This window comes from Humulus lupulus, chromosome 7 (assembly GCF_963169125.1).
Source record: "Humulus lupulus chromosome 7, drHumLupu1.1, whole genome shotgun sequence".
Classification (NCBI taxonomy): domain Eukaryota; kingdom Viridiplantae; phylum Streptophyta; class Magnoliopsida; order Rosales; family Cannabaceae; genus Humulus; species Humulus lupulus.
In genome coordinates this window covers 196,042,143-196,067,575 of record NC_084799.1, presented here as the reverse complement: position 1 = coordinate 196,067,575, position 25,433 = coordinate 196,042,143, and the positions used below count along the sequence as shown (strand labels likewise).

The window sequence follows — 25,433 nt, the reverse complement described above, 5'->3', positions numbered from 1 at the left end:
AAAAGCCTTATTCCTCAAAACCAAATTCCCAATCCCCAAGCCTCCGTGACTACGAGAATTACAAACATCAACCCAGGAGACCAAATGATCGGCACCTGACTTGTCCGCACCTTCCCAAAAGAAATCGCGCATCAGATTCTCAATAGTCATCTCCACATTCTTAGGGATACAAAAAAGCGACAGGAAGTACACGGGAATGGAAGACAGAACAGATTGAATAAGCGTCAGCCTCCCACCTCTAGACAGAAACGCACTCTTCCAGGAATCCAACCGATTAGCACATTTAGATATCACCGGGTCCCAAAACCCTTTGGATCGTGGGGAAGCCCCCAAAGGAAGCCCCAAGTACTGAATAGGCCATTCACCCACTTCACACCCAATCTCACTAGCTTTCTGATCCACCAGCACTTTCTGCAAATTTATCCCTAGAAGCTGACATTTCTGCAAATTGATAGATAACCCAGAAACTCCACCGAAGACCTTTAGAATGTCCAAGAGAACCACCAGGGACTCCTCATCATTTGCGAAGAAAATCGTATCGTTTGCAAACTAAAGGTGGCTCACATCCACTTTATCCTTGCCCACTGAGAAACCTCTTAGAGCCGAGGCACTTTTAGCTTTATCTACCATTCTACCCAAAACATCCGCTATCAAAGTGAACAAGAATGGAGACAAAGACTCCCCCTGGCGAATACCCCTGTAACCTTTAAACTTTCCTCTTGAACGCCCATTTACAAAGATAGAGTAAGAAGTGGAGGATAAACACCCACGCATCAACCTCCTCCAAACTTCACCAAAACCCTTCCTTTCCAAAACTAACTCCAAGAAACCCCAGTCCACACAATCATAAGCTTTAGTGAAGTCAATTTTAAACACCCAACCTTTTCTTCCTTTGCTTCTATATTCCTCCCCTGCCTCATTTGCAATCAGAACAGTGTCCAAGATCTGCCTCCCCTCGACAAAAGCACCTTGATATTCCGCAATTGTGTCTGAAAGAACTCCTCGAAGTCTATAAGCCAACACCTTTGAAATAACTTTGTACAGACTAGTGACTAGACTGATAGGCCTGTAGTCCCTTACCCGACAGCTATTCAATTTCTTCGGAATCAGGCAAATGAAAGTTTCATTGATAATTTCGTGGATAACACCATCTTTGAAAAAATCATGAAATACATCCATCAAATCCTTTTTCATTACCTCCCAATTGTTCTGATAAATTGCAATGGAAAACCCATCTGGCCCCGGGGCTTTAGAGCCATCACACGAAAAAACCGCTTGTCTGATCTCGTCTTCAGCAAAAGGACGCTCAAGGAAAGAAGCCATAACCGACGAAATTGGAGACCAGGAAATCCCGTCCACCCCCACCCAATCTCTCGGCACCGCCGAATACAAAGATGAATAAAAACCCACAATAGCCCTGTCAATATCGGGGTCTTTATCCCAAATAGTTCCATCCTCTTCCTCAAGCCTAGAAATGAAATCCCTTGCTTTCCGAGCACTAAGAATGCTATGGAAAAGTTTGGAATTAGCATCCCCTTCCTTTGCCCATCGACACTTAACCTTAAACCACACACTTCTTTCTTCTTCAAAAACAATTTGCTGCCAATCCTCCTTCACCTTTGATCGTTCCAAAAGAAGATTTCATTCCAAGAGCCCCCTTCCTCCAATATATCCAACTCAAACAGTCTTCTTTCCAAGAAATGTTTCCGCATTTTCCTCTCCCCAAAGACATGACGACTCCACTTCTGTTGAAGGAATTCAAAGCATAGTGGGATAGCACAAGCACACAACTATTGAAGGAATCACTAATAGATGGCATTTGGACAGCAATAGCACCTGAACTAGCATATTCGACACATAAAATCAGGGCATATCACAAATGGAGGAAAGTGAATATCATCATCATCGAGCGCTACGCTAAGCAAGACTAAACAAAAGTACCTCTTAATTACAAAGGCAAACAGAAACACAACAACAACTACTAAAGGGCATGAATTAAACACAAATTAAACAATAACAGAATGCAACAATACAAAAACAGTCAACTAACAGAAAATAAAAGAAACTAAGGAAAGGAAACCCCCTCTTTACTTGGAATCCTCGCCATGGGAGTCCTCTTTTTCTTCAACAATGCCATTCCAAGGCTCCAAAATGTGCTCTGGGAAAGCTGGGAATTGTGGACCAGATTTGGGCAGAGCCTTTTGCAGAACACTCCTCATTGCTGCATCCCGCTGCTGCTCATAACCCCAATGAGTGTGGAGACGCTCACAAATTTGTGTTTGCCTCATGGACAGCAGGTGCTGCATCTTTCCTTGCTTGGCCAACTGCTCCAGTATCGGATCACTGGAAGCTGAAGATGAGGCGGCGGCACTCTTCGGAGCACGAGCTGGACCGAAACTAATGAGGCCCTTTTGTGGAACCGTACCCTCCTCAGGCCAAATCGGTACACCTGCATCGCGACAGATGGCGGTGATGGTGGACGGCAGGAAGAGTTTTCCTTTGGGTCGATGCGCACAATCAAAAATCTCTTGGGCTATAACACACTGCCAATATCGACCGGCATGCCCTTCATGATGCAGTACAGCATCCACATGCGTTCCCTGCTCACCGTTGAATCATGGGACGTGGGGAGAAAACTGGATTGGACGAAACTGTATAAACACTTGATATCGTGATGCAAATCAGTCCGTCTGAAACGGAACGTCCCATTGTCGTCGATATCCCAGTCAGATTCGGGCTTGGCCAGCTCGGGGAGGATGTCTTGAATGAGCTCATCAGAGAGATGGTCACGGTTCTTGGAGAATTCACAGGGTACGGACTCCAGCAAAAATATATCATTGATGACCTGATCTGAAAAAGGCACCACTGTTCCTCGAACAGTCACTTCTGTTGGCCATTGGTCGACCAAGAAGTTGGAATAGAATTCTTTGACCAACTCGGGTACGGCTGGTTTCGGTGTTGAGCACAGGGTCTCCCAATTCCTCTCTGTGACAGTATCAATTAACCATTGTGGCAGATCTCCCAAGTTGGCGTCCTTAGCCATAATGCCTCGTTCTACGTAGAAATCCTTCTGGCGGATAGAGTTGTGGTATTTCACCTCTGCCGCCTGTGATGCAAATTTCGGCACCTCAGCAAAATTCTTTTTCTTGGATTTTTGAGCACACTGTTTCACCTTAGGCATGTTTCACTTTGCCTCACAACAGTCTTCAGCCACGAATGTACTCAATATCACACCAAACCCACACCTACACCAGCACAGAAAATTCAATTCTTCTTGCCAGACTCAGCAAGAATCAATCACAGAAATGGTAAAATTATGAGGTAGGAGATAAGCTAACAACCTAGAGAATAGCTTGAGGTAGTCACAAATGGTGGCGGTGATGATGAGCCTCGGTCTGGTTTGGGTCGCTGTTGGTGCGTGGTGGCTGGATGAATGGGTCCTTGAGTTCTTCGGAATGGTGAGGCAGAGATGCGGATTCTTGGCTGTTTCGGATGCTGGGGGTCTGAACGGGCTGGTGGGTCGACGAGGGCGGTTCGAATGAGGTGGTTTCGTGGGTTCGGTGCTGTGGGTGTTGCTGGGTTCGTGGTGTCGTGGTGGCTGGTGGTTGGGTCGATGGGTCGCGGCTGTGTGGGACGCTGGCCGTGCGGTGGCTCGACGAGGGCGGCTTGGATCGCTGGGATGGCGGGTTGGGGGGTGTCATGGCTGTGAGGTTTCTGGGTTGTGGTGGTTTGTGGAGGCGACGGTTTGGGTTTTCTGGGGAGTTTCGGGTGGAGCTGTAAATGATGGGGAAATTAGAGAATGTAGGGATAAGGATTATGGGTTATAATTTTTTTTTTTGGGGGTATTTAATTTTTTTTATTTTTTGTAAATTATTTCTCCTTCAGCTCTTCCCCCCTCCCCCCCCCCCTTTTTTTTTTTATAAAAGGCCTCAAACTTTCTCATAAAAAATGCTCATAGCATTTTTCCTCCTGCCACCTGTTAAATGCTGAAGCAATGCTATAACAACTGGGACTACCAGTTTTTTTTTTTTTTTTTGAAAATTTTCTATCTTTCACCAAACCTGTCCAGCTTCCCATATTACAGCTTCCTTTCTTCCACCTGCAATAAATCATTACAAACACCAGCAAACACACTTAGTAACCTAAAAAAAAACACAAGTATATGTATTTATATATATATTATTTTTATTTATATATTTTTTTTTTGCTTTTCTTTTTCTTCTCTTTTTTTTTTTTCCTTTTCTTTTTACAAGGGGTGGTACACCCCAAACTTAATTACATATAATATATTTACAGAGTTACAACTGGTTCTTTCCACTCCCGGGTTGCCCAAATGTGATGCAATGAGTACATTGCAACCCGTAGTCCTTCTTCTTCAATCCTCTTTCAATGTGACGGAAGTCTTTGCTCGATCGACCTCCCCTCCAAAGTAGTGCTTTAGTCGCTGCCCATTCACTTTAAATACCCTCCCGGACTGATCTTCTTTGACATCAACAGCTCCGTGAGGATAAACTTTGACGATAGTGAATGGTCCCGACCATCGAGACTTTAACTTCCCAGGAAACAACTTCAGCCTCGAGTTAAAGAGCAGAACTTGCTGTCCTTCCTCAAACACTCTATGTTGGATTCTTTTGTCATGCCATCTTTTGGTTTTCTCCTTGTACAGCTTAGCATTTTCATAGGAGAAAAACCTCATCTCTTCAAGCTCATTTAGCTGCAGCATTCGGGCCTCTCCAGCAGCATGGAGATCAAAGTTCAGCTTCTTTATGGCCCAAAAAGCTCTATGTTCCAGCTCCACCGGCAAATGACAAGCCTTCCCATACACCAATCGATACGGGGACTTGCCCAAAGGTGTTTTATATGCTGTACGGTAAGCCCAAAGAGAGCCATCCAACCTTTGAGACCAATCCTTGCGATTAGGATTGACAACTTTTTCGAGTACACCCTTGATCTCTCGGTTAGAAAGCTCGGCTTGACCGTTGGTTTGAGGATGATAGGCAGTAGCAATCTTGTGTTTAACATTGTACTTGGCCAACAAGGTAGCTAGGATCTTGTTTACAAAGTGAGTACCTTCATCACTTATCAATGCTCGAGGGGTTCCAAAACGAGTGAACACTTGCTTTTGGAGAAACTTCAACACCACCTTGGAGTCATTGGTAGGACTTGCTACTACTTCAACCCATTTGGAGACATAATCCACTGCCAACAAAATGTAGAGATTGCCATAAGATGGTGGAAATGGCCCCATGAAATCGATTCCCCAAACATCAAAAAGTTCTATTTCAAGGATGCAATTCAATGGCATTTCGTTCCTTGCTGAAATGTTGCCAACTCTTTGGCAACGATCACACCTTCTTGCAAAGTCATGAGCATCCTTGAAAATAGAAGGCCAATAATACCCCGATTGAAAGACTTTAGCGGCTGTTCTTTGACCACCAAAGTGTCCACCATAGGGAGATGAATGACAGTGTTCTAGGATGCTTGAAACTTCCTCTTTCGGCACACAACGCCGCATAATTCGATTCGCACACTGCCTGTACAAGTAAGGCTCATCCCAATAGTAGAATCTCACCTCATGGAAAAACTTTTTAAGCTGCTGCCTATTCAAATCAGGAGGCTGCAATCCGCTCACCAAGTAATTTACAAAATCAGCATACCACGGAGTGGTATCTTGATTACAACCAGAAGCTGTTCGTCAGGAAAACTCTCTCGAATTTGCACTTCATCTTGCTTGCTACAGCCTACTTTAAGCCGACATAAGTGATCAGCCACTTGGTTCTCCGTTCCTCTTCTATCTCGAATTTCTAAGTCAAATTCTTGAAGAAGAAGAACCCAACGAATAAGTCTCGGCTTGGCATCTTTCTTGGCAATTAAGTATTTGATTGCTGAATGATCGGTGTATACTATCACCTTTGTTCCCACAAGATAAGACCTGAATTTTTCTAAGGCAAACACCACAGCCAGCAACTCTTTCTCGGTGGTTGAGTAATAGATTTGAGCATCAATGAGCGTCTTACTTGCATAATAAATGGAGTGAAAAATCTTCTCTCTTCGCTGTCCAAGTACTGCACCAATGGCGAAATCACTAGCATCGCACATTAATTCAAAGGGCAAGGACCAATCCGGAGCGACAATGACTGGAGCAGTAACTAAAGCCTTCTTCAAAGTCAAAAATGCATCATGACATTCTTTGGTGAATTCAAACTGTCGGTTTTGTTCCAGCAATGAACAAAGGGGTTTTCAGATCTTCGAAAAGTCCTTAATGAACCTTCTATAGAACCCCGCATGCCCCAAGAAACTTCTAATGCCTTTGACGGTTGTAGGTGGTGGCAATTTCTCAATCACTTCCAGCTTTGCCTTGTCCACTTCAATACCCTTATGAGAGATTTTATGACCCAAAACAATACCCTCCTTCACCATAAAATGGCATTTCTCCCAATTGAGAACCAAGTTTGTTTCCTCACATCTTGCTAAAACTCGCTCCAAGTTAGCCAAACAACTGTCAAAAGACTCCAAATACCGAGAAGTCATCCATGAAGATTTCAAGAATGTTTTTTGCCATGTCTGAAAAAATCGCCATCATACACCTTTGGAAGGTGGCGGGAGCATTGCATAAGCCAAACGGCATCCTTCTAAAGGCAAAGGTGCCGTAGGGACAAGTGAATGTTGTCTTTTCTTGGTCTTCCGGCGCAATAGAGATTTGATTATATCCAGAATATCCGTCAAGAAAATAGTAAAATTCTTTTCCCGCCAACCGATCCAACATTTGGTCAATAAATGGCAGCGGAAAATGGTCCTTCCGAGTGGCTTTATTCAGCTTCCTATAATCCATACAAACTCGCCAACCAGTCACCATTCTTGTCGGAATCAATTCATTGTTGTCATTAGTCACCAATGTAACTCCTCCCTTTTTAGGGACACATTGAACCGGGCTGACCCATGAGCTGTCTGAAATCGGGTACACAATGCCATAATCCAGCCACTTAATCACTTCTTTCCGAACCACTTCCTTCATAATGGGATTCAACCTTCGCTGCTGCTCAATAGAGTTACTACAGCCAGCTTCCAGCAGTATTTTGTGCATACAAAATGTCGGGATAATGCCTTTTATGTCAGCCATAGTCCAACCAATTGCTTTCTTATGCTCTTTCAACACCTCTAGCAATGAACCTTCAGCGTCAGCTCCCAACAATGCTGAAATAATGACTGGCAGCGTTTCATTTTCCCCCAAATAGGCATATTTCAAGTGACTTGGCAAGGGTTTCAACTCTAGCTTTGGTGGTTATTGAATGGAGGGCTTTGGAGGCTTAAAATTCCCTTCCGACAGATTTAGAGACTCAAAATGCTTGCTGAATTTCATGGCTGGTTTGCTGGACTCTACCCAAGTGACTTGGGACTCCTCCTCTTTGCTAAATTCCTCATCATCTTCAAAGATATTCACCCCCAAATCAGCCTTGCAAATTTCTTTATTAAAAGTTTCAACCACAAGTGTCTCAATTACACTCAATCTAGAGCATTCTTCGATGTCATCCGGAAACTTCATGGCTTTGAAAACACTAAAGGTCACTTGTTGATCATTCACCCTCATGGTGAGTTCTCCATTTTGCACATCAATCAAAGTCCTCCCGGTAGCAAGAAACGGCCTCCCCAAAATGATTGGTACATCTCTATCCGCTTCATAATCAAGAATAATGAAGTCGGCCGGAAAGATGAACTTGTCAACTTGCACTAGAACATCTTCAATTTTTCCTTCCGGATGAGCCATAGAACGGTCCGCCAATTGCAAATTAACTGTGGTTGGTCTAGCTTCTTGAAAATTGACATAGGCATTAAATTAATACTAGCACCTAAGTCACATAGAGCTCTTCCCACATCTCTTCCACCAATTGAACATGGAATTGTAAAGTTGCCCGGATCTTTTAATTTAGGAGGAATTTTACTTTTCAACATAGCACTACAGCCTTATGTTAAAGCAACTGTTTCGAATTCACCAAGCCTTCTCTTTCTTGTCAAAATGTCTTTCAAAAACTTTACATAATTGGGCATTTGCTCCAAAGCTTCCACCAAGGGAATGTTGATATGGAGCTGCTTCAAAACATCCAGAAACTTCCTGAATTGCCCATCTTGCTGCTGTTTTTTGAATCGTTGAGGAAATGGCGGAGGTGGCTTATGTAACATCTTTTCTGCAGTAGAATGTTGACCCGATACTGTATCAACTGGGGAGAATTCAACAGCTGCACTTGCTGGTTTTTTACTCGTTTCCCCTTCGGTTTGGATTGAAGTGGGCTCCTTGCCGCCCTTTGTTTTCTCCTCATTCACTTCCAGATTTTTCCCACTCCGTAGATTGATTGCCTTGCATTTTTCTTTGCCATCCCTCCTTGGATTCTCGGTGTCACTTGGCAAAGAACCTTGGGGTCGATTTTTCAAGTCATTAGCTAAATGCCCCAATTGAATTTCCAAATTCCGAAGAGAAGCTGCCTGGCTTTGAATTACAGCGTCATTCTTGGCCATATAATCTCTCATTAAATTCTCCAAAGAACTTGTTTGAGAGCCTTGAGGTTGGTGTGGTTGTTGAGGTCTTGGTTGTTGAGAAAATCCCGGTGGAAATGACTGTTTTCCTTGTGCTGGTGCTCTACTTGAACTTGCTCCTTGACCCCCCATGACAGATTTGGATAATGCCTCCAAGCTGGATTGTAAGTGTTAGAATATGGGTTGTTGTTGCGGTTGGAGTTTTGATTACCCACATAGAAGACCGAAGCTGGATTTGAAGGGCAATTCTCAAAAGTATGCCCATCCCCACAATACACACATGATACTTCTGCACTTTGAATGGCAGCAGCTGGCTGTACATTTCCTCCCATACTCATGTTCTTTAAAATGTTGGTCATTGAGGCCATTTGAGCAGTTAGAGCGGTTAGAGCATCTACGTCAAGAACACCCGCTACTTTTCGGCTTGCAGGAGCTCGAGTATTTGACCATTGGTAGTTGTTGCTTGCTATTCTTTCCAAAATCTCAAAAGCTTCATTATAAGACTTGGAAAGAATGGCTCCATTGGCTGAAGCATCCAATACCATCCGACAGGCTGCATTGAGACCATTGTAAAATGTCTCCATTTGTATGCAATGAGGGATACCGTGGTGCGGACACTTTCTTAATAGCTCTTTGAATCTTTCCCACGCTTCACTAGTAGACTCATCTTCCAATTGCTGAAAAGACATAATCTCACTTCGAATCCTTGCATTTCTAGTGGGAGGGAAGTACTTCCTTAAGAATTTTTCAGCCAAGTTGTTCCAATTTGTCACCGAATCGGAAGGAAGGGTGTTGAGCCATGATCTAGCTCGATCCCTTAAAGAGAACGGGAACAACTTCAATCTTAGCGCCTCTTCACTTACTCCTTGTAGCTTGAAAGAGTCACTCACCTCCAAAAATGAGCGAAGATGGAGATGAGGATCTTCCGTTGGCAACCCACTAAATTGACCAACTGTTTGGAGCATTTGGAACATGATAGGTTTGAGCTCAAACTGAGGTGCTTGAATTTCGGGCCTCACAATGCCCGGATTGAGCTCGTTGAACATAGGGGCAGCATATTCCCTTATTGCTCTGGCTCTATCATCCGCCAAGATAATAGGATTAGCCATGTTTTGCGCACCCCCTGCTTCTCCATCATTTTCAGCCATGATGCAGCGGCTTTTAGCCTTTTGTGTCTTTCTCCTTCGTCTAAAAGTACGTTCAATTTCGGGGTCAATAGGAGCAAGTTCAGATTCTGCTTGTTCGTTCATGCACTAGATTAAACCTGAAATACACACAGCCCAAACAAGCAGAATTAGAACCAAACAAATAGAAATAAATTGCAAAATAGTTGATAATACACAATTTTAATTTCAATCCCCGGCAACGGCGCCAAAAACTTGTTGTGAAAATTAATATACGCAAGTATACGCAGTCACACAAGTAATATAATGATAAGTAAGATCGTCTCCACAGGGATTGCAAACAAAATTCAATGTAAAACCAACTAATTAACAACTTAAAATAAATGGAAAATATGGGAATGATTGGGTAATGAATCTAAATTTAAATGACTGTAAATAAAACCTGCTTAAAATGTGGCTACAATTACTTGAAAAATAATTGCAAGAAAAAGTATCTATGGAATGATAGATTTGAATAGCTAAATCCCCCCTATGTTTAATCTGCCCAGTTGTTATAGCATTCGTTCAGCAAAGTTGCACAGAGTTAACAGAATTCTAGATATGCTTGTGAGGTTTTTCCAAAACTCACTGATTTAATTCTACAACTTAATTTAATATATTCCTATATTTAATCAAGTTGCAAAACAGCAATTAAACACCAATTCTCAAGTTATGCAAGGTAGCAAAATATTCCTATCTTACTTACTAAGAACAACCTAACATGGAAATTCTCTTGCATCTTCCAAGTTATATCCACTAGATTTAACCTTTCCAGAATCAAATCCAGCTAAGCAAATTGTTACTCATGGCCAGTAATTAACAATTATTCAACAATCAGCTCACTTGAATGAACAAAGGCAAAGTTGCTAAACTCATGCATTCTCATTAATTAATCACAACATAGGGGTCCATAGCTATTCAAATCTCAAAAGGATTAGCTCATGTTCAAACTGATAATTACAACCCAAAACAGAAATTGTTCATCCATAGCAAATATTCAGTTCACAAATTATAGAATCAAGAGTATACACTACAGAAAAGGAAATATAGAAGAAAGAGAAGAAGTAGAATCGGGTTCTAGAGTCCTCCTTCCTTAGCCGTGGGTCTCCTCTTATGGGTACTGCCTTTTTCTGTGTATATCTCTCTGCATCAGCTCTTTTCCCTCTTTCTTGCTTGCTGAATAAAGGACTGTCCTCCTCCTTTAATATTACGGCTGTACTTCCCTTTCTCTAGGGTACAATTCTTTTCTTTTTACCCTAATTAGAAAGCCCACTTTCTTCTCTTTGGTCCACTAGTCCAATCCACATCAGCCAGCTGACCTAACTTTTAAGTGACTGCCACATAAGCGCTGAGTTAGATGAAGAAAAACCTGCTGGTATTTTGTCCACGTAATTTCCCAGTACCCAGAAATGCTATAGCATTTTGTTCTCCAGCAATTCAGCAGCATTTCCAGCTTAGTGTTCACTTTGGCCTCGGATTCATTTCTTTCCCTTAGCGATTCAAAAATTCCTTTCCTAAACAACAAAAAAAACAGAATTAATTAATTAATTACATTTAATACTGACAACTTAAAAGACTCCTAAATTAGTACACTAACTAGAAAAGAAAGATAAAAACTAATCAAACTTACAAATAACATCACATTCATTACTCTTTTCACCAAAATTCAAGTTTAAAGTTAATAAAAATAACTCTATATCATAGAGTTATCAACTTCCTAATATGACCACGAATAGAGTCTAGTTTTGACATAAATTTCATTCCCGACCCCCCTTGCCCCTTAGCTGAACCCCACCACTTCTGGAAAAGAGGAGAGAAATCCTTGTGCTCCAACCAAGCATTATCAAATCTGAAAGGAGAAGGGCCCCAAGACGGAGGATTAGAGTCCAACACTACCGGACTATGATCAAAAACTACCCGAACCAAAACCTCCTGCCGATTGAAAGGATAAAATTCCGACCACGAAGGAGAGTGAAAAAACCTGTCCAGCCTATAGCAAATTGGCTTATGTCTGAAGTTTGACCATGTATAACGACCATTTTGAAGCATTGGATCAACCAATTTTAATTCTCTAATCAAAGCGTCGAACATCTTCATGCTCCTAGTATTAGAATTGCTATTCAACTTCTCCTCAATTCTTCTAACCACATTGAAATCTCCCCCAACACACCAATTATCTCCACAAATAGCACTCAACCCAGCCAATTCATCCCAAAAACTGTCTCTGCTACCATAGACTACAGGACCGTAAACACCTGAGAACCACCAGGGACCCTTCCCCTCAGCCTCCAAGCGAATTGAAACTGAGAAATCCCCGACTAAAGAATCAATTACAGAGACACACCTCCTATCCCAAACTACCAATGTGCCTCCCGAACGGCCTAATGGATGCTGATAAATCCAAGCTTTAAACCTAGATCTCCAAATGCTTCCAATAAAACTCCTATCAACGGAGCTCCTTTTTACCTCTTGAAGGATAATAATGTCTGGGTTTACTTTACAGATCAATTCCTTAATTGTTTTCCGTTTGCCCTTATTGCCACAACCTCTCACGTTCCAAGTAAGCATCCTCATAACTTGTAACTGTGCCCCAAGCCCCTCTTTTTCCTGTTTCCATAGTTAACATTAAAGCTCAGCTTGCGTAATTCCCGGTAACTTTTCTAAGACAGACTGATAGAGTCTCCTAAACTTTCCCCTCCCAAAGCAGAATGGATCACCGATATACCCAAAGAATCCATAGACTTAAGAAGTCTAGAGGACTCACTCAACTTCTCCTCTTCCTTGCTCCTAATATTGTCGATAGAGGCTGGCCTCTCCTGCGAATTACCTGTTAGGAAAAATAATATTGCCTCAATGGAAATGGTAAGATAATGTTACAACTCTATGCAAAATATTACAATGGACAAGATTGATTAAATAAAGTGTTACAACTCTATAACTGAAAATACAAATAAAACAAAGGAAATGAAGAAGATGATGAAGAAGAAGAGAATAGTAAAATACAACTCAAAACAAAAGTTACAGATAAAATAAAGTGTTTGGACCAAATGAAGAGATTACAACTCTTAAACAAAATATACAAGTAAATAAAACAAGAGAATAAGAAGAAGAACAATAGAATAAAAGGAAGAACATAAACCACAAACAAACTCTCACTTACACAACCTAAGTGAAGAGGATTGGGGATCACCAACTTGAACAAGGTTTAAAACCTTTGTCTGAAAGCTTATTTCCCCCTAACTCAAGCACTAAGGGATCTCTCTCAGATTTTGGAAATGCCTTCTGGAATAATCAAGCCTCAAGGTGTTTCTAGCCAAGTGCTCTAGTGGATAGAAAAATGGTGTGTCTTACAAGTGAGCATTAGGCTCCTATTTATAGAGTTTAGAGACACCCTTTGAATTTCAAATTCCACCAACCCCATGGCTGTTACCAATGATTAATTGGGTGTTTTATGGAATTAAAATAGAGACTTGGGAGTTACTTGGCTGTTGGAATCGTTCAAAATTGGATAAAAACCGAAATTATATGAATCTGTCAGCCATTAGGGCCGCGGCGCTTCAGTCAATTTCAGCAACACATTTTTTTAGTTTTTTCCAAAACGTTCCAATTTATTCCCACTTGATTTTGTAACTTCCATACACAATATGGGAGTTAAAATCACATCTCTATCAGCCATTTCTCATATGGCTTTAAGAAATTCATCTCAATATTGTGTAACAACAAATCTACACAATAATGGGTGATATTTATGAGTTACAAATTTGTGATGAATTTGTAACACCAAATATGTTACATGTTTGGATATTTCACATATATCCAAATAATGTAACTCTCTATTATATGTTACAATATGTGACACTCTATGTCACATTTATTTAATCTAAAACATTATATTATAAAATAATATAACATTACCTCCCTCTGACGACCCTTCTACGCACGCAGTCCCGTGAACTTCCTCAACCTGAGTGCTTTCTTCATTCCTTCCTCCATCCCACAGGTATCTCACCTGCTCAACACAGTCCTCTTTGTCATTCATTTCGCCGTCTCCAATCTCATCCACATATTCATCTTCTAAACTGCCTGAATCAAGCTCCTCATCGATTGGAAAAACTAAATCCTCCTCTTCTACTACAGTTTCAAAAGAAGGCTCCCCCTATCTTGATCTTCTATAAAATACTTACTTTCTACGCCACCGTTATTTTGCCTGCGAGAATACACTTTCAATCCAGCCATGTTATCTTTAAGCTCTGACTCCTTCTCCTCAAACTTCTCCAGCAGTACACTCTGCTTCGTATTGAGCTTCCTTCACACCGAAACATCCCAATAAATGATATTCCTTTGTGAAAAACTGCCACGCTGCTTAGGAGAAATTCCTTTTGAATTGGGCAGCTTAGCTATTGATTCTGTATAACCCAAACCGTGGCCCAAAACCTTTAAAAGACTTATTGGATTGAAGAGAGCCCATGGCTTGACAATCAAATTAAATAAACAAGGCCCATTTGCCAAATTAATTTGAATCCGGCCCAAAGAAAGTGCTGAAACAACCCAACCTTTATCCTTAAAATGCCACGTGTAAGAGTCATTTTGAACCACCTTTTTGAAATTGATGCACGTGCTTGCCATCCCTCTAAATTTAATAGATAAGTCTGACTTTATTCCATTAAATATTCTCCTTAATGGCAGGCATGAGTTACGTGAAGCAACGGAAAACTCATTAATGTTGACCGTGTTCGGCGCCGACCCTCTCCTTGCTGTCTGCAACTTCCGATTAGTCATGGCCACCATGGCGTCGCCTTCCATCTCCTCAACTACCCCACACGTCTCTTCGTTCTCAACGTTGGTCCCCTGCTGCTTCTCCGAACAACCTCCTTCATCGGGACCCGAGCCACACCTAGACTTCCTGGGCGTTTTCCTCACCCAGAATTTCCGGACCGGAAAAAGCTTCTTCCCTCGAGCTTTAACCAGACGCAAGGAAAGCTGATTGCCATCATACGGCAAAGAGATCAAGCTTGGAATAAAACCCGAAGCATCCCCCTTCACTTTAATATAGGCACAAAAAAGATTCTTCCTTTCCAAAGTGTGCTTGTCTATAGCTAATAGCCCTCCACAGAGTGACCCGATCACCTTGAAAACATGGTGGTTCCATATATTCAACGGAATACCTTCAATACCAATCCAATCATGTTTACAAGAAATTTTCCTGTTCTCCATTTGATTTCTCCAACTCCATATTGCAAAGGAGACTGCAGACACTCCAGGAATAGTAACCGAGCCAATAGATATCAGCCTTTCCTTCTCTCTCTCATTTGCACACCAGATTAGAGCCCTGTCGTCTGAGAAATACGAAACACATAACTTTTTCCCCCACCATCTTTGGACTCCCTCATGAACAGCCGACCAAGGGCACCGACTGTCCCTTCTGAACATGAAAACAGCCAAACTCCAATCGAAACAGGCCTCATCCCCTGTTAACAAAGAGTGGCAATCCTTAAATAACACATTATCCGGTTTGACTGCCCCTTCCTTCGCATCCATGATCACCTCCTTGGGGTTTCCTTTAACGATAGAAACCCAAGAGACTTTTCTATCCACCTTCCTTCCGAGATCTCCTTGTGAATCAAAGCCCTTCTTCTTAACCAAGTGCCTCAAGCAATCCTCTAGTCCTTTCCATCCCTGAGCAAAGTCCTCCTCCGGAATGATGATCGAATTGAAAGCACTGTTTTTTAGTACGGAAATCTTCAAAAAAATTCCTCTAACATTTTGAAAACATTCCAGCCACACCCTCATGGAATAATCCCTGAAAGTTCTCCTCCGATGCACCCTAAGGTCAGCTCTAGCATCGATCAACCACACTACTTCTTCTAACAGCCACCTAGAAGCGTCTAAAGATAGTGAAATCTCATAACCTGATAGCCTTGTCCTCTCACAGATCCTTACTGAGCCGCCATCCTTAGAAAGGGTCAGCATGAACACCTTGAAGGCTGTACGAAAGCTCCAATACCTCTGACCAGAAGACACGATGGGACCCCCCGAACCAGAATTTTGTCCAACTCCAGTGGGAAAATGGACATATTTCTTCCCATAACCAGTGGGGTTATGGTGCGCAATAGACCTGGACATACACTCTCTCTCTCTCACTACTCTCCAAAAAACCCTTCGGAATAGAACCATCGCCTTGGAATTCCTTAAAAACCTCCACTAAATCATCCTTAATGACATCCCAATTTGAATGAAACACAGCCAGAGAAAACCCATCAGGCCCTGGTGCTTTATCTCCAGAACAATCAAAAACAACTTGTTTGATCTCCTCCTCCTCAAAAGGCCTCTCAATAAAGGAGCTTAGGAAACCAGATAGTCTTCTCCACTCTATGCCCCGAATTCCTTTCCATTGACGCTCAACCGCCAAATATAAATTTGAAAAAAACCTAACAATCTCATCAGCAATCTCACTTTCCCCATTTAGCATACTCCCGTCCAATCTCTCAATCCTAGAAATGAAGTTCTTTGATTTATGAGCACTGAGAATACTATGGAAAAGTCTGGAATTATAATCCCCATCTTTGGCCCATTGACACTTGAGCTTCAACCAGTTTCCTCTCTCCTCTTCTAAAACCAAATTTTGCCACTCCCTCTTAACTCTACTTCTATCAGCTATAAGAGAATCATCCCAATTACCAATTTCCTCTATTCTATCCAATTCTGAAATACGTCTTTCAAGAGCCTGCTTTTCCCACTTCCTTGGACCATAAATCCTTCTACTCCACACTTGAACCCTTTGTTGCACTTCTCTCAATTTTAGCATAAACTTTTTTCCAGACCCACCTCTCAGAGACGCACCATGCCACCAATTAATGAAATTTGAGCCAAACTCCTTATGCTCAAGCCAAATGTTGTCGAATCTGAAAGGTCCGAGACCCCAAAGAGGGGGATTTGAATCCAAAATCACCGGACAATGATCCAAAACCACCCGCACACACTAGTGGGGCGAATATTAAGAAGATATATGGCCATGTGTAAGGCTTCCACCCAAAAGAAGGGGGGCAGAGAGGCATGAAATAAAAGAGAACGAATAATATTGTTAATAGTACGTATCATACGCTCAGCTTTCCCGTTTTGAGGTGAAGTGTGAGGACAAGAGTGACGATAAAGCATTCCATTTGAAGTGGAAAATTTGTTGAAACTATGATTATCATACTCTCTACCATTATCGCATTGCAAAGCCTTGATGGGAACTCCAAATTGAGTGTTGACATAAGAGTGGAAAATAGAGAAAGTAGAAAACACATTTGATTTTTGTTTGAGTGGAAACGCCCATAAATAATGAGAATAATCATCAAGAAGCAACACATAATAACATAATCCAGAAGGACTTAAAAATGGAGAAGTAAACAAATCACTATGGATAATATCAAAAGGTTTCATAGTCAGAGAAAGAGAAATAGAAAAAATGCAATTTGCAATGTTTTCCCAGTTGACAAGCATGACAAAGGGTGGAGGTCGCAAAACGGGTTCGCCAGGATGACCCAGACAATTGTGCCACGTGGAAAGAGGTAGGACAGCATTGACAGATGGTAAGGTGGAAGATAGGGATGATGGAGACAGAGGATAAAGATCACCCACACTACTGGACCTCGTCAAGAGAGCCCCCGTTCGAAGATCCTTCACATAGAAACCAAATGATCAAATTCAACATACACATGGTTATCTTTAGTAAATTGACGAACAAAAATAAGATTTTTAACTATATTAGGGGCATAAAGAATATTTTTGAGAGCAAGGTTAGGGTGTAAGTTAGGGAGAATGGATGAGCCCGAACCATGAACTGGAATTTTAGAGCCATCACCAACCAAAACATTTGAATTGAGATTGTGCCAATTGATAATTGAAGGAAGGATACCTGGATTGTTCATGACATGAGAGGTGGTGCCGGTATCCATATACCAATTCTCATCTAGTTGTTGAAGCGACAAAGCATTAAAAAATGCTGGTAAATCAGTCGGTTGGTAACCATTTACGAGGAGTGCTTGGGGCTGCTGTTTATTGACACGTGGTGCAGATCCTAGTAGACCGTGGTTGTTGACCGAAGGCATTCCACGCCACTGTGGAGGTTGAGTAGGATAAGGACACGGTGGAGAGGCCCATTGTGGAGCCCATGGGCCAGCCCATCCATAGTATGGTGAGTGTTCAACCCCACGATCATAGCCTCGACGACCACCACCACCTCGGCTTGGCCCTTTTTTTCCCTTTATTATTGCGGCCACTAGTGTCACGACCACCATTATCACGGCTGCCATGGCTACCACTGCCCGAGGGCTGCCACGGCTACCACTGCCCGAGGGTGACTGTTGAGTATTGGACAAATGGGAAGAATCATTAGATGCAACAAGAATAGTACCCTTTTTATTGTTGTCACGGCTCATGCGATCCAAATCAAGCATCGAGCAAGCTTTGTCAAACGATGGCAAGGGATTTGATTGCTGAATAATGGTGGCTACCGTGGCATATTCGTCAGTGAGATGAGCGACTAATTGAAGAACCAAACGCGCCTCCGAAACGGGATGACCAATAGCAGAAAGTTGTACGATGAGCGACTAATTGAAGAAGAAGGAACGATGGTGGCTAGGGTATGGCTCATACCATGTAAGAAGATAATTGACTCCCTTCAGTCGTGATTGCTTATTCCTTCCGTATATATAATATTACAACCTATTTTGGGAATATAGAATATACAATCTTTACTATAATTAATTAAGGGTATACAATATTTACATATATATTAACAGTTTAAGGCTTATTATATTCTACTTTTTCTCATATTATCTCTAGTCCCTGCAATGAAAATTTAACTCAAGAGGTGTATAATTTGGAGTTATGATTAAGAAACAAAATTTGCACACACACACACTTGAGTTAGTATATCAAGTAATTATCAGTAAAATGAAAGCCAACTGGAGTAGTAACAGAAAGAAAGTAAAAACATCCATTAAAATCAGTGCCTTCATTTTGGCAGAAATTATTGATCTCAGTTATAAATTTATATGTATAAGCAATGTTATTGTTTGTGATTTAGTAATATTATTGTTTTAGCTGATTCTAAAGTCTTCTCAAATAAAGGCCAGGGAGCTTTGAAGTTGGCAAAGAGAGAGACATTGAATAGAAAAAGATATAGTAGCAAGAAAAATGGAATTCAACCGAAAAGTGAACAAGTGTTAATCAAATGAGTAATTTCTATTTTCTAGTTTCTCCAGACTAAAAAAAATTCCCTTTTTTCCAAGAAAAAGGGTAAAAGTATATCATCTACAAAATTGTTTCTGTGAATCTATGTCAGAGCTACAAATTACAGTCAATTCAACTGTGAGGTGATATCAATGAAGATGTCTTCTCTGCATGGAATTGTGAGTCCACCCATCGGATGCTCATATCCAAATTCTTCTTCTGCCATACTCAGCAAGTCTTGAAATGCAGGCTCATTTAGGTACGAAAGAGGTACTACATAACGCTTCTTTTGATCTTCTCCAACATAGATAGCTAAGCAGCCTTTTGGAATGGTTGCAGACTTCAAGGTTACTTCTTTGGTGCCTGAAAGTGATCTTCGGAGAGCCTTCTTACCCTGAACAAAGCCGGACAATCCAAATGCCATGTTGATCTTCTTTTATGTTTTTCTTTAGAATAAGTATTAGAGTTCACAAAAATATTTTGTAGTAGAGAATGTGAGGACTTGATGAATTAGCTGTGTGGTTATGCACCCTTATATAGATGAATGCACACTTATCTAAGGCTTCTGAATAAGTGGTTCTGAAGACATTTGGGAAGGTTTGACAAATTTGCAAGAGACATAAGCATTGGAAAGTTCACATGGCTTTGTCTTCCAAGTCATATATAAAAGCAACAATAGAGCCCACTTGTGCTATAAGATTTGCAACAAAGAGAAACCATTGTGAAACATATATTATGAACTAGCTCATCATCCTTTTTTCTTTTTTTAATTCAACCAATGAGAGGAGGAAAATTATGAAGACAAATACAGCTACTGGTTTCCACCATTATTTCTTAGTCACCATAAATTAGGAAGACAATACCATGTGATTGCTCTCAAGGACTATGCTTCTTAGTATACCCCATCCAACTACTTGGCTTTTTAGCCTTCAATATTCATTTGGATAAAGGAATATATAAATATCTACCAAGTTATATCATTGCAAGGACATTGATGTTATAGAAACATAACTGGGTTCCAAAGCATTTCTTTTAGATCTCTTTCTTTCCCTTGCAAAAAAGACACATTCATCCATCTTATTTCTGAGTTGAATGCCAAATTATGAGTACAGACAAAATGGCCGAATGACAAACAATGCCAATATAATGTAAATATTTGTCCTTAGGATGGCCAATAGGAAATGCTTCCAAGAATGATACAAATGAATGCTATTGCATTTCTTTTCCTTGAATGAATTATTTGGCTGAAGTCTTCTTTTCTTATAGATTCTGGTATAGAAATCTTCTCCATTTTCTTGTTCTATCATATACAGGACTTGATGTCCTCTTTCCCCTCTCCAATTCTTGTTTAGTGCTGCTATTTACAATTCTTAGAACTTAGATCAATGAAGATATCATCTCTGCAAAGAATTGTAATTTTTATATCTGAATTCTTCTTCTTCTTGTTCCACACTTAGTAGCTGGAGACAAAGGTAATACATAACTCTTCTTTTGATCTTCTCCAACATAGATTGCAAAGTAGCCTTTTGGAATGTTTGTAGTTTTCAAAGCTGGTTCTTTTACATTGGAAAGTGACCTCCCGACAGTCTTCTTTCCATGGACAAAACCAGAAAATTCAAAATGCCATGTTGACCTTTCTTTCCAAGTTATCATTTTTTATCACAAATGATTTTTCAATAAAGAATATGGGAACTTGATGATTTAGCTTTGTGGTAATGAGCATATATATATATATATATATATATAAAAAGATGAATGGCTCTCTGTCATACTCAGGCAATTGGGCAGGTTTGAATCTTCACATGCCTTTGTCTCTAACTCATACGTTGACACTTGGTTGTGACTGTGACATATCTATAGACATCACCAGGTGAACAACCTACAAAGGAACCCCACTTGAAACAAAAGATAACCATTATAGAAAAACCATTTTGGAACATATGTGATCAACTAATGCATCCTTCAACTAATACTTTTTTATTTTGTGGCTTTCAAATAAGTCGGTTTCCGACTTTGAACCAATAATAATGAGAAGGAAGACACAATCATGTGATTGCTCAAAGATTATGCCACTCACTAGACCCCATCTCATTAATTGCCTCTTCAATCTCCATCATTGATTTCCACTCAACAGAGTTATCTTTTCTACATTTCTCATCAAGGGTATTGATTATATATACTCATAAGATTAGGTTCTTTAACATCTCAACTCCTCACATTCTCAAGTAATAGAGCTTTCTTTTGCAAAACTTTTAGAGCTCTTTCTTTGCTTACACTTTCTTCCTTCATCTCTACCTTAGAGACTTAAACAAACATGGGTTTTCGTTTTCCCGTAGTAGTTCATGCTAAGCAACTTATTCAGAGGTCTTTTTCTAGTGCAAAAGATGTTCCAAAAGGCTATTTGGCAGTTTATGTTGGGGAGAACAAAATGACAAGATTTGTGATCCCAGTATCATACTTGAACCATCCTTCATTCCAAGAATTGCTATGTCAGGCTGAAGAAGAATTCGGATTTGATCATCCAATGGGTGCTCTAACAATTCCTTGCAGTGAAGATGCTTTCATTAATCTTGTTTCTAGCATAAATTAATGTCTAATGAATGATGATTAGTATAGATAGATGCTAACTATTGACAAAAATGATTGTTACAATTTTTGTATGGCAAACAATGCCAATACCATCACCATGTAAATATTTTTCCTTGGGGACTGAAATAAAAATGTCCCTGAGAATGATACAAATGAAACTGTTATAGTTTTTCTTCAATAAATTGTTTTATTTGTGTTTTAATCTCTTTATATTAAGATCTAGAATCGTTTTCCTTCTTCTTGTTTTATATTGATATGCAAAGTAATCTGTGAAATAACGAATTTGGCACTTCAAAACAGTCATAGAACTCTTACTTGCCAAATTTACAGTGAACCATTTTCTTGGAGAATGAAACTGTACAATTTCATTACTCTATTATTACATAAATAAATTTCTTGTAAGAAGTTCAATCTTTTTAATAAATTTCTTGAAACCCTCTCATTGCTTTCTACACCTCTCATCACTTAACACAGTGCCATAGGAAAATAATTAGTTGCATAACTGTGTTGGAATACATCAACACCAGCTAAGATCTTTGAAGTATTGCCCAACCAACATTTACAAATCGATCAATGACATGGCAAATTGCACATTTAGAAACCAATATAGTTGTTCTAAATACATATATACTCTGAATATTAGAAACTATGTCTCATTAGTCTCTTAGATAAGAGAACTATCCCACTTTCCAAGAATTGCTGAGTCAAGCTGAAGTGGAATTTGGATTCTATCATCCAATGGGAGCTCTATCAATTCCATTCAAACAAGATTACTTCATAATCTTATTAGACTTATTTCTCTTAAATGCCTAGTAATGGATGTAAGCGCTAATAGATAAAAATTACTTACAAAACTTACTATTATTTCAATTTGGACCACGAGGAAGTAGTCATAAGTCCTTTTGAAAAATTCCCAAGGAAATATGTTTTCTTTCATCAATTTTATTTGATAAGAACCTTTTTTTTCTTCTAAAAAAATACTTCTCCGTGTTCTCAGTCTACATTACTAAACTTGCACATCAAACAAGATATTAACAGACTTAACTGTCTTAGGGCCAGTTTGGTATTGCTATACTGTGAGGAAAAGTAGCAGTAGTTGTGATGTAGGCAAAAATAGATATAGTTGTGCTGTGGGGAAAATTTGCACAGTGTTTAGTAAATTATAGATTTAAAATGTTGTGAGTTGGAAAAAAAATAGAATATTTGGTAAACTATATGATTAAAGTACTTTTAAATATTAAAAGATCAAACTAGATGTCATATTTATTTTATTTTATTAAAATAAATTCACATATATTAAATAGATTTCAATATAAATATTGTATTTATTTAAACATGCTAAAATTAAAATATATTTTTTATAAGACACTAATAAAGTAATCATCAACAAAAATGTTATATCGCTTTATATAAAAAGTGTATAGATAACGAAAATTCTTGGTTTTAACATTCTTTTTGTTAACTTTAACGAAATATTCTAAATATTTAATGGAAAATATCTTCCAAACTAATTAAAAATATATATTTATTAATTATATTAATATAAATTCAAATATTATAAAATATAATTATTATAATAATATTTCATACAAGACTACATATTTAATACTAGGTAGAAACATCGTGCAATGCACGTTTGCTTAGTTTTAAAGTTGTAAACATTGTCTATAATTATAATAAAAACTAGTTCACTATTTAAAAAAATAATATATATACATATAACATAATGAATTATAGTTCTATAGTATATACAAATATTTATATCAATAATTTTTACATATATGATATTTAAACACAACGTTGACATATATATATATATATTTACATGGCTACATGACATATATATAAAATACAATAATATTTTAAAAGAAATTAAATAATAGAAATAAAATAAGAATAGAAAAAGTCATAGTGTAGATAGTAGTATACATACTTCAACTATTTTTAGGTACTAATGTATCTCGCAATGCCCTTTGGTAAATTTGATGAAGAAAAAAAAGCTTCAATTACTTGATGAAAAACAAACTATCACACAAATTTATAAGATAAAAAAATGATATGTATGCCTTTATTATTTTAAAATAAATATGATTTAATCATTTAAATTATCATAAAATATCTTTAAAATATCATATTTTAATTAATTTATTTTTGTTTAAGTTTATGTTTATATATTATATGTTTAATATAATATTAAGTTTAAGTATAATTAAATTTTATTTAAGTCATAAAATGTATGATTTTATTATTTTTAAATAATTATAATTATAAAATATCTAAAAAATATCATATTTTTATTATTTATTTATTTATGTTTAAGTCATGTTTACAATCTACGGTTAAATATAAGAATATTCCGTTAAAATTAACGGAAAAAAATAAAAAAAACCGTTAAAATCAAGAATTTCTATTATTTACAAACTTTTTATATAGAAGAGAGATATTAATATGAATTAAAATATTATAAAATTTTATTATTATAATAATATTTATACAAAACTAGATATTTAATACTTATATTAATATAAATTTAAATATTTTAAAATATCATTATAATAATGATATATAATACATAATCTTAATTTTATTAAAAAAAATTATCACTTATATTTAAAATGGTTATCATATTATATATATTGTTGATGCAACAACTTTGTCTTTCTAAATCTGGAGGTACTTGCCAACAAATTCTAACTCATCGGTGCTTCTTCGTCAATGAAGATGACTTTGCTGATCGTTGAACTGTCAGGGTACATGCAAGAAAGACACTCCGATGCTTAAGTCAGATTTTTTCTGATCCCTCCAACTGAATGAGAACTAGGTATTTATAATAAAAAATAATAGGTGGTTAGTCGGTTAAGTTTGCTCCCTGATTGGTCGGAGGAATAACCGAATTTCCCTCCAAAATGCTTTTGGATCTATTAAGTGTGCAAAGGACAAAGGCGAATACTGCCTCTGACCTACGACTTCTGACTCTGGAGCTTCTGTAGGGCTCAAAACGCTTCATTCCAACTTTCTTAAAATGGGAAAGCCCTTTGGGCCAAATATTTTGGACCCAACAAATGCCCCTCGCCCCGAGTTTCGAATGTGGTATGCACGCCAAACGGTTCGAACCTTGGGCTGACTCTTCATCTCCAAAATTTTCGCCCAACGTCGTCGCTTCCTGTCAATCGAGGTGTGCTGCACACGCATGGTCACATTGTTCCCTAACAAATGTTCAAATTAAATGTGAACACAATTACCAAGTATTTCACTTGATTATGGTATTTCCACTCCCACTTTGTTGCTCCAATTCAAATTACTTCATTTTCAAATCTCCCAACTCTTACTTCTACGTTTTTAGAGAGGAACATAGGAAAAAACCCTAAGATCATTTACCCCTTCACTTCCGTAGGCAACCAATTTTCCTAACCATGTCTTCACGCTCGTCTCCTGAACCAGTGGACCGTGAGGGGTACAAAGTTGCACTTGACCGTGTACGCAAATAGTTCGACGTCCTAGACAATGTTACGATTCGAATGCTCACAGATTCTGAGCTAAGAGAATGGAGGTTTAAAGATGTGGTCAAGCCCAGTGAGATTTTCATGAGCCTGAGGCACATTGAGTGGCTCTGGTTTCCTCTTCCTGCTTTGCTGGCCCAGATAATTTCAAATTCTGGGGCTCACATTTCTCAGATTCTTCCAAACGCCATTCAGTCCATAGTTGGATCTCAGATGATTGGAGCTCTCAGGAACGTCGACATCCAATCAGATGATATCTATGCGTGCTTTACCAAATCGACAAACAAAGCAATAGAAGGTAAGCCCTGGAAGACCTTCTACCTTTCTCCCAAGAAAGACCGAACAATTTTTACTGATTTTGACAACTCCCACAGGAATTGGGACAAGTATTTCTTTGCAGTCGGAGGTGCGTGGTACCCCGAATTCTTGCCCC

At 39.0% G+C, this 25,433-nt stretch overlaps 6 protein-coding genes and 1 non-coding gene across 7 annotated transcripts; 2 read left to right on the top strand and 5 right to left on the bottom strand.

Moving 5' to 3' along the window:
• Positions 1-1,871: 1,871 nt before the first annotated feature.
• On the bottom strand, positions 1,872-3,909 carry LOC133789072 (uncharacterized). The gene is made up of 2 exons (XM_062226794.1): positions 3,342-3,909; positions 1,872-3,245 (listed from the first exon to the last, which is right to left on the bottom strand). The coding sequence occupies exon 2, from the start codon at positions 3,179-3,181 to the stop codon at positions 2,534-2,536; it is 648 nt and encodes a 215-aa protein (XP_062082778.1). The 5' UTR covers positions 3,182-3,245; positions 3,342-3,909; the 3' UTR covers positions 1,872-2,533.
• A 4,613-nt stretch (positions 3,910-8,522) lies between these two features.
• Positions 8,523-9,779, bottom strand: LOC133792529 (uncharacterized). The gene has a single exon (XM_062230439.1). It carries the CDS (start codon positions 9,777-9,779, stop codon positions 8,523-8,525), a length of 1,257 nt encoding a protein of 418 aa, XP_062086423.1.
• Positions 9,130-9,236, top strand: LOC133792858 (small nucleolar RNA R71). The gene has a single exon (XR_009874330.1). It is a non-coding gene; the product is annotated as a small nucleolar RNA R71 (small nucleolar RNA).
• Positions 9,780-15,789: 6,010 nt separating the features above from the next.
• Positions 15,790-16,900, bottom strand: LOC133792528 (uncharacterized). Its single transcript, XM_062230438.1, has 2 exons — positions 16,793-16,900; positions 15,790-16,671 (listed from the first exon to the last, which is right to left on the bottom strand). The coding sequence occupies exons 1-2, from the start codon at positions 16,898-16,900 to the stop codon at positions 15,790-15,792; spliced, it is 990 nt and encodes a 329-aa protein (XP_062086422.1).
• A 172-nt stretch (positions 16,901-17,072) lies between these two features.
• Positions 17,073-18,334, bottom strand: LOC133789074 (uncharacterized). The gene is made up of 2 exons (XM_062226796.1): positions 17,593-18,334; positions 17,073-17,354 (listed from the first exon to the last, which is right to left on the bottom strand). Exons 1-2 carry the CDS (start codon positions 18,131-18,133, stop codon positions 17,317-17,319), a joined length of 579 nt encoding a protein of 192 aa, XP_062082780.1. The 5' UTR covers positions 18,134-18,334; the 3' UTR covers positions 17,073-17,316.
• Positions 18,335-18,973: 639 nt separating this feature from the next.
• On the bottom strand, positions 18,974-19,387 carry LOC133789075 (auxin-responsive protein SAUR21-like). Its single transcript, XM_062226797.1, has one exon. The coding sequence runs from the start codon at positions 19,333-19,335 to the stop codon at positions 19,039-19,041; it is 297 nt and encodes a 98-aa protein (XP_062082781.1). The 5' UTR covers positions 19,336-19,387; the 3' UTR covers positions 18,974-19,038.
• A 1,696-nt stretch (positions 19,388-21,083) lies between these two features.
• LOC133789083 (auxin-induced protein 15A-like) lies at positions 21,084-21,721 on the top strand. The gene has a single exon (XM_062226805.1). The coding sequence runs from the start codon at positions 21,226-21,228 to the stop codon at positions 21,499-21,501; it is 276 nt and encodes a 91-aa protein (XP_062082789.1). The 5' UTR covers positions 21,084-21,225; the 3' UTR covers positions 21,502-21,721.
• The last annotated feature ends 3,712 nt before the right edge of the window (positions 21,722-25,433 follow it).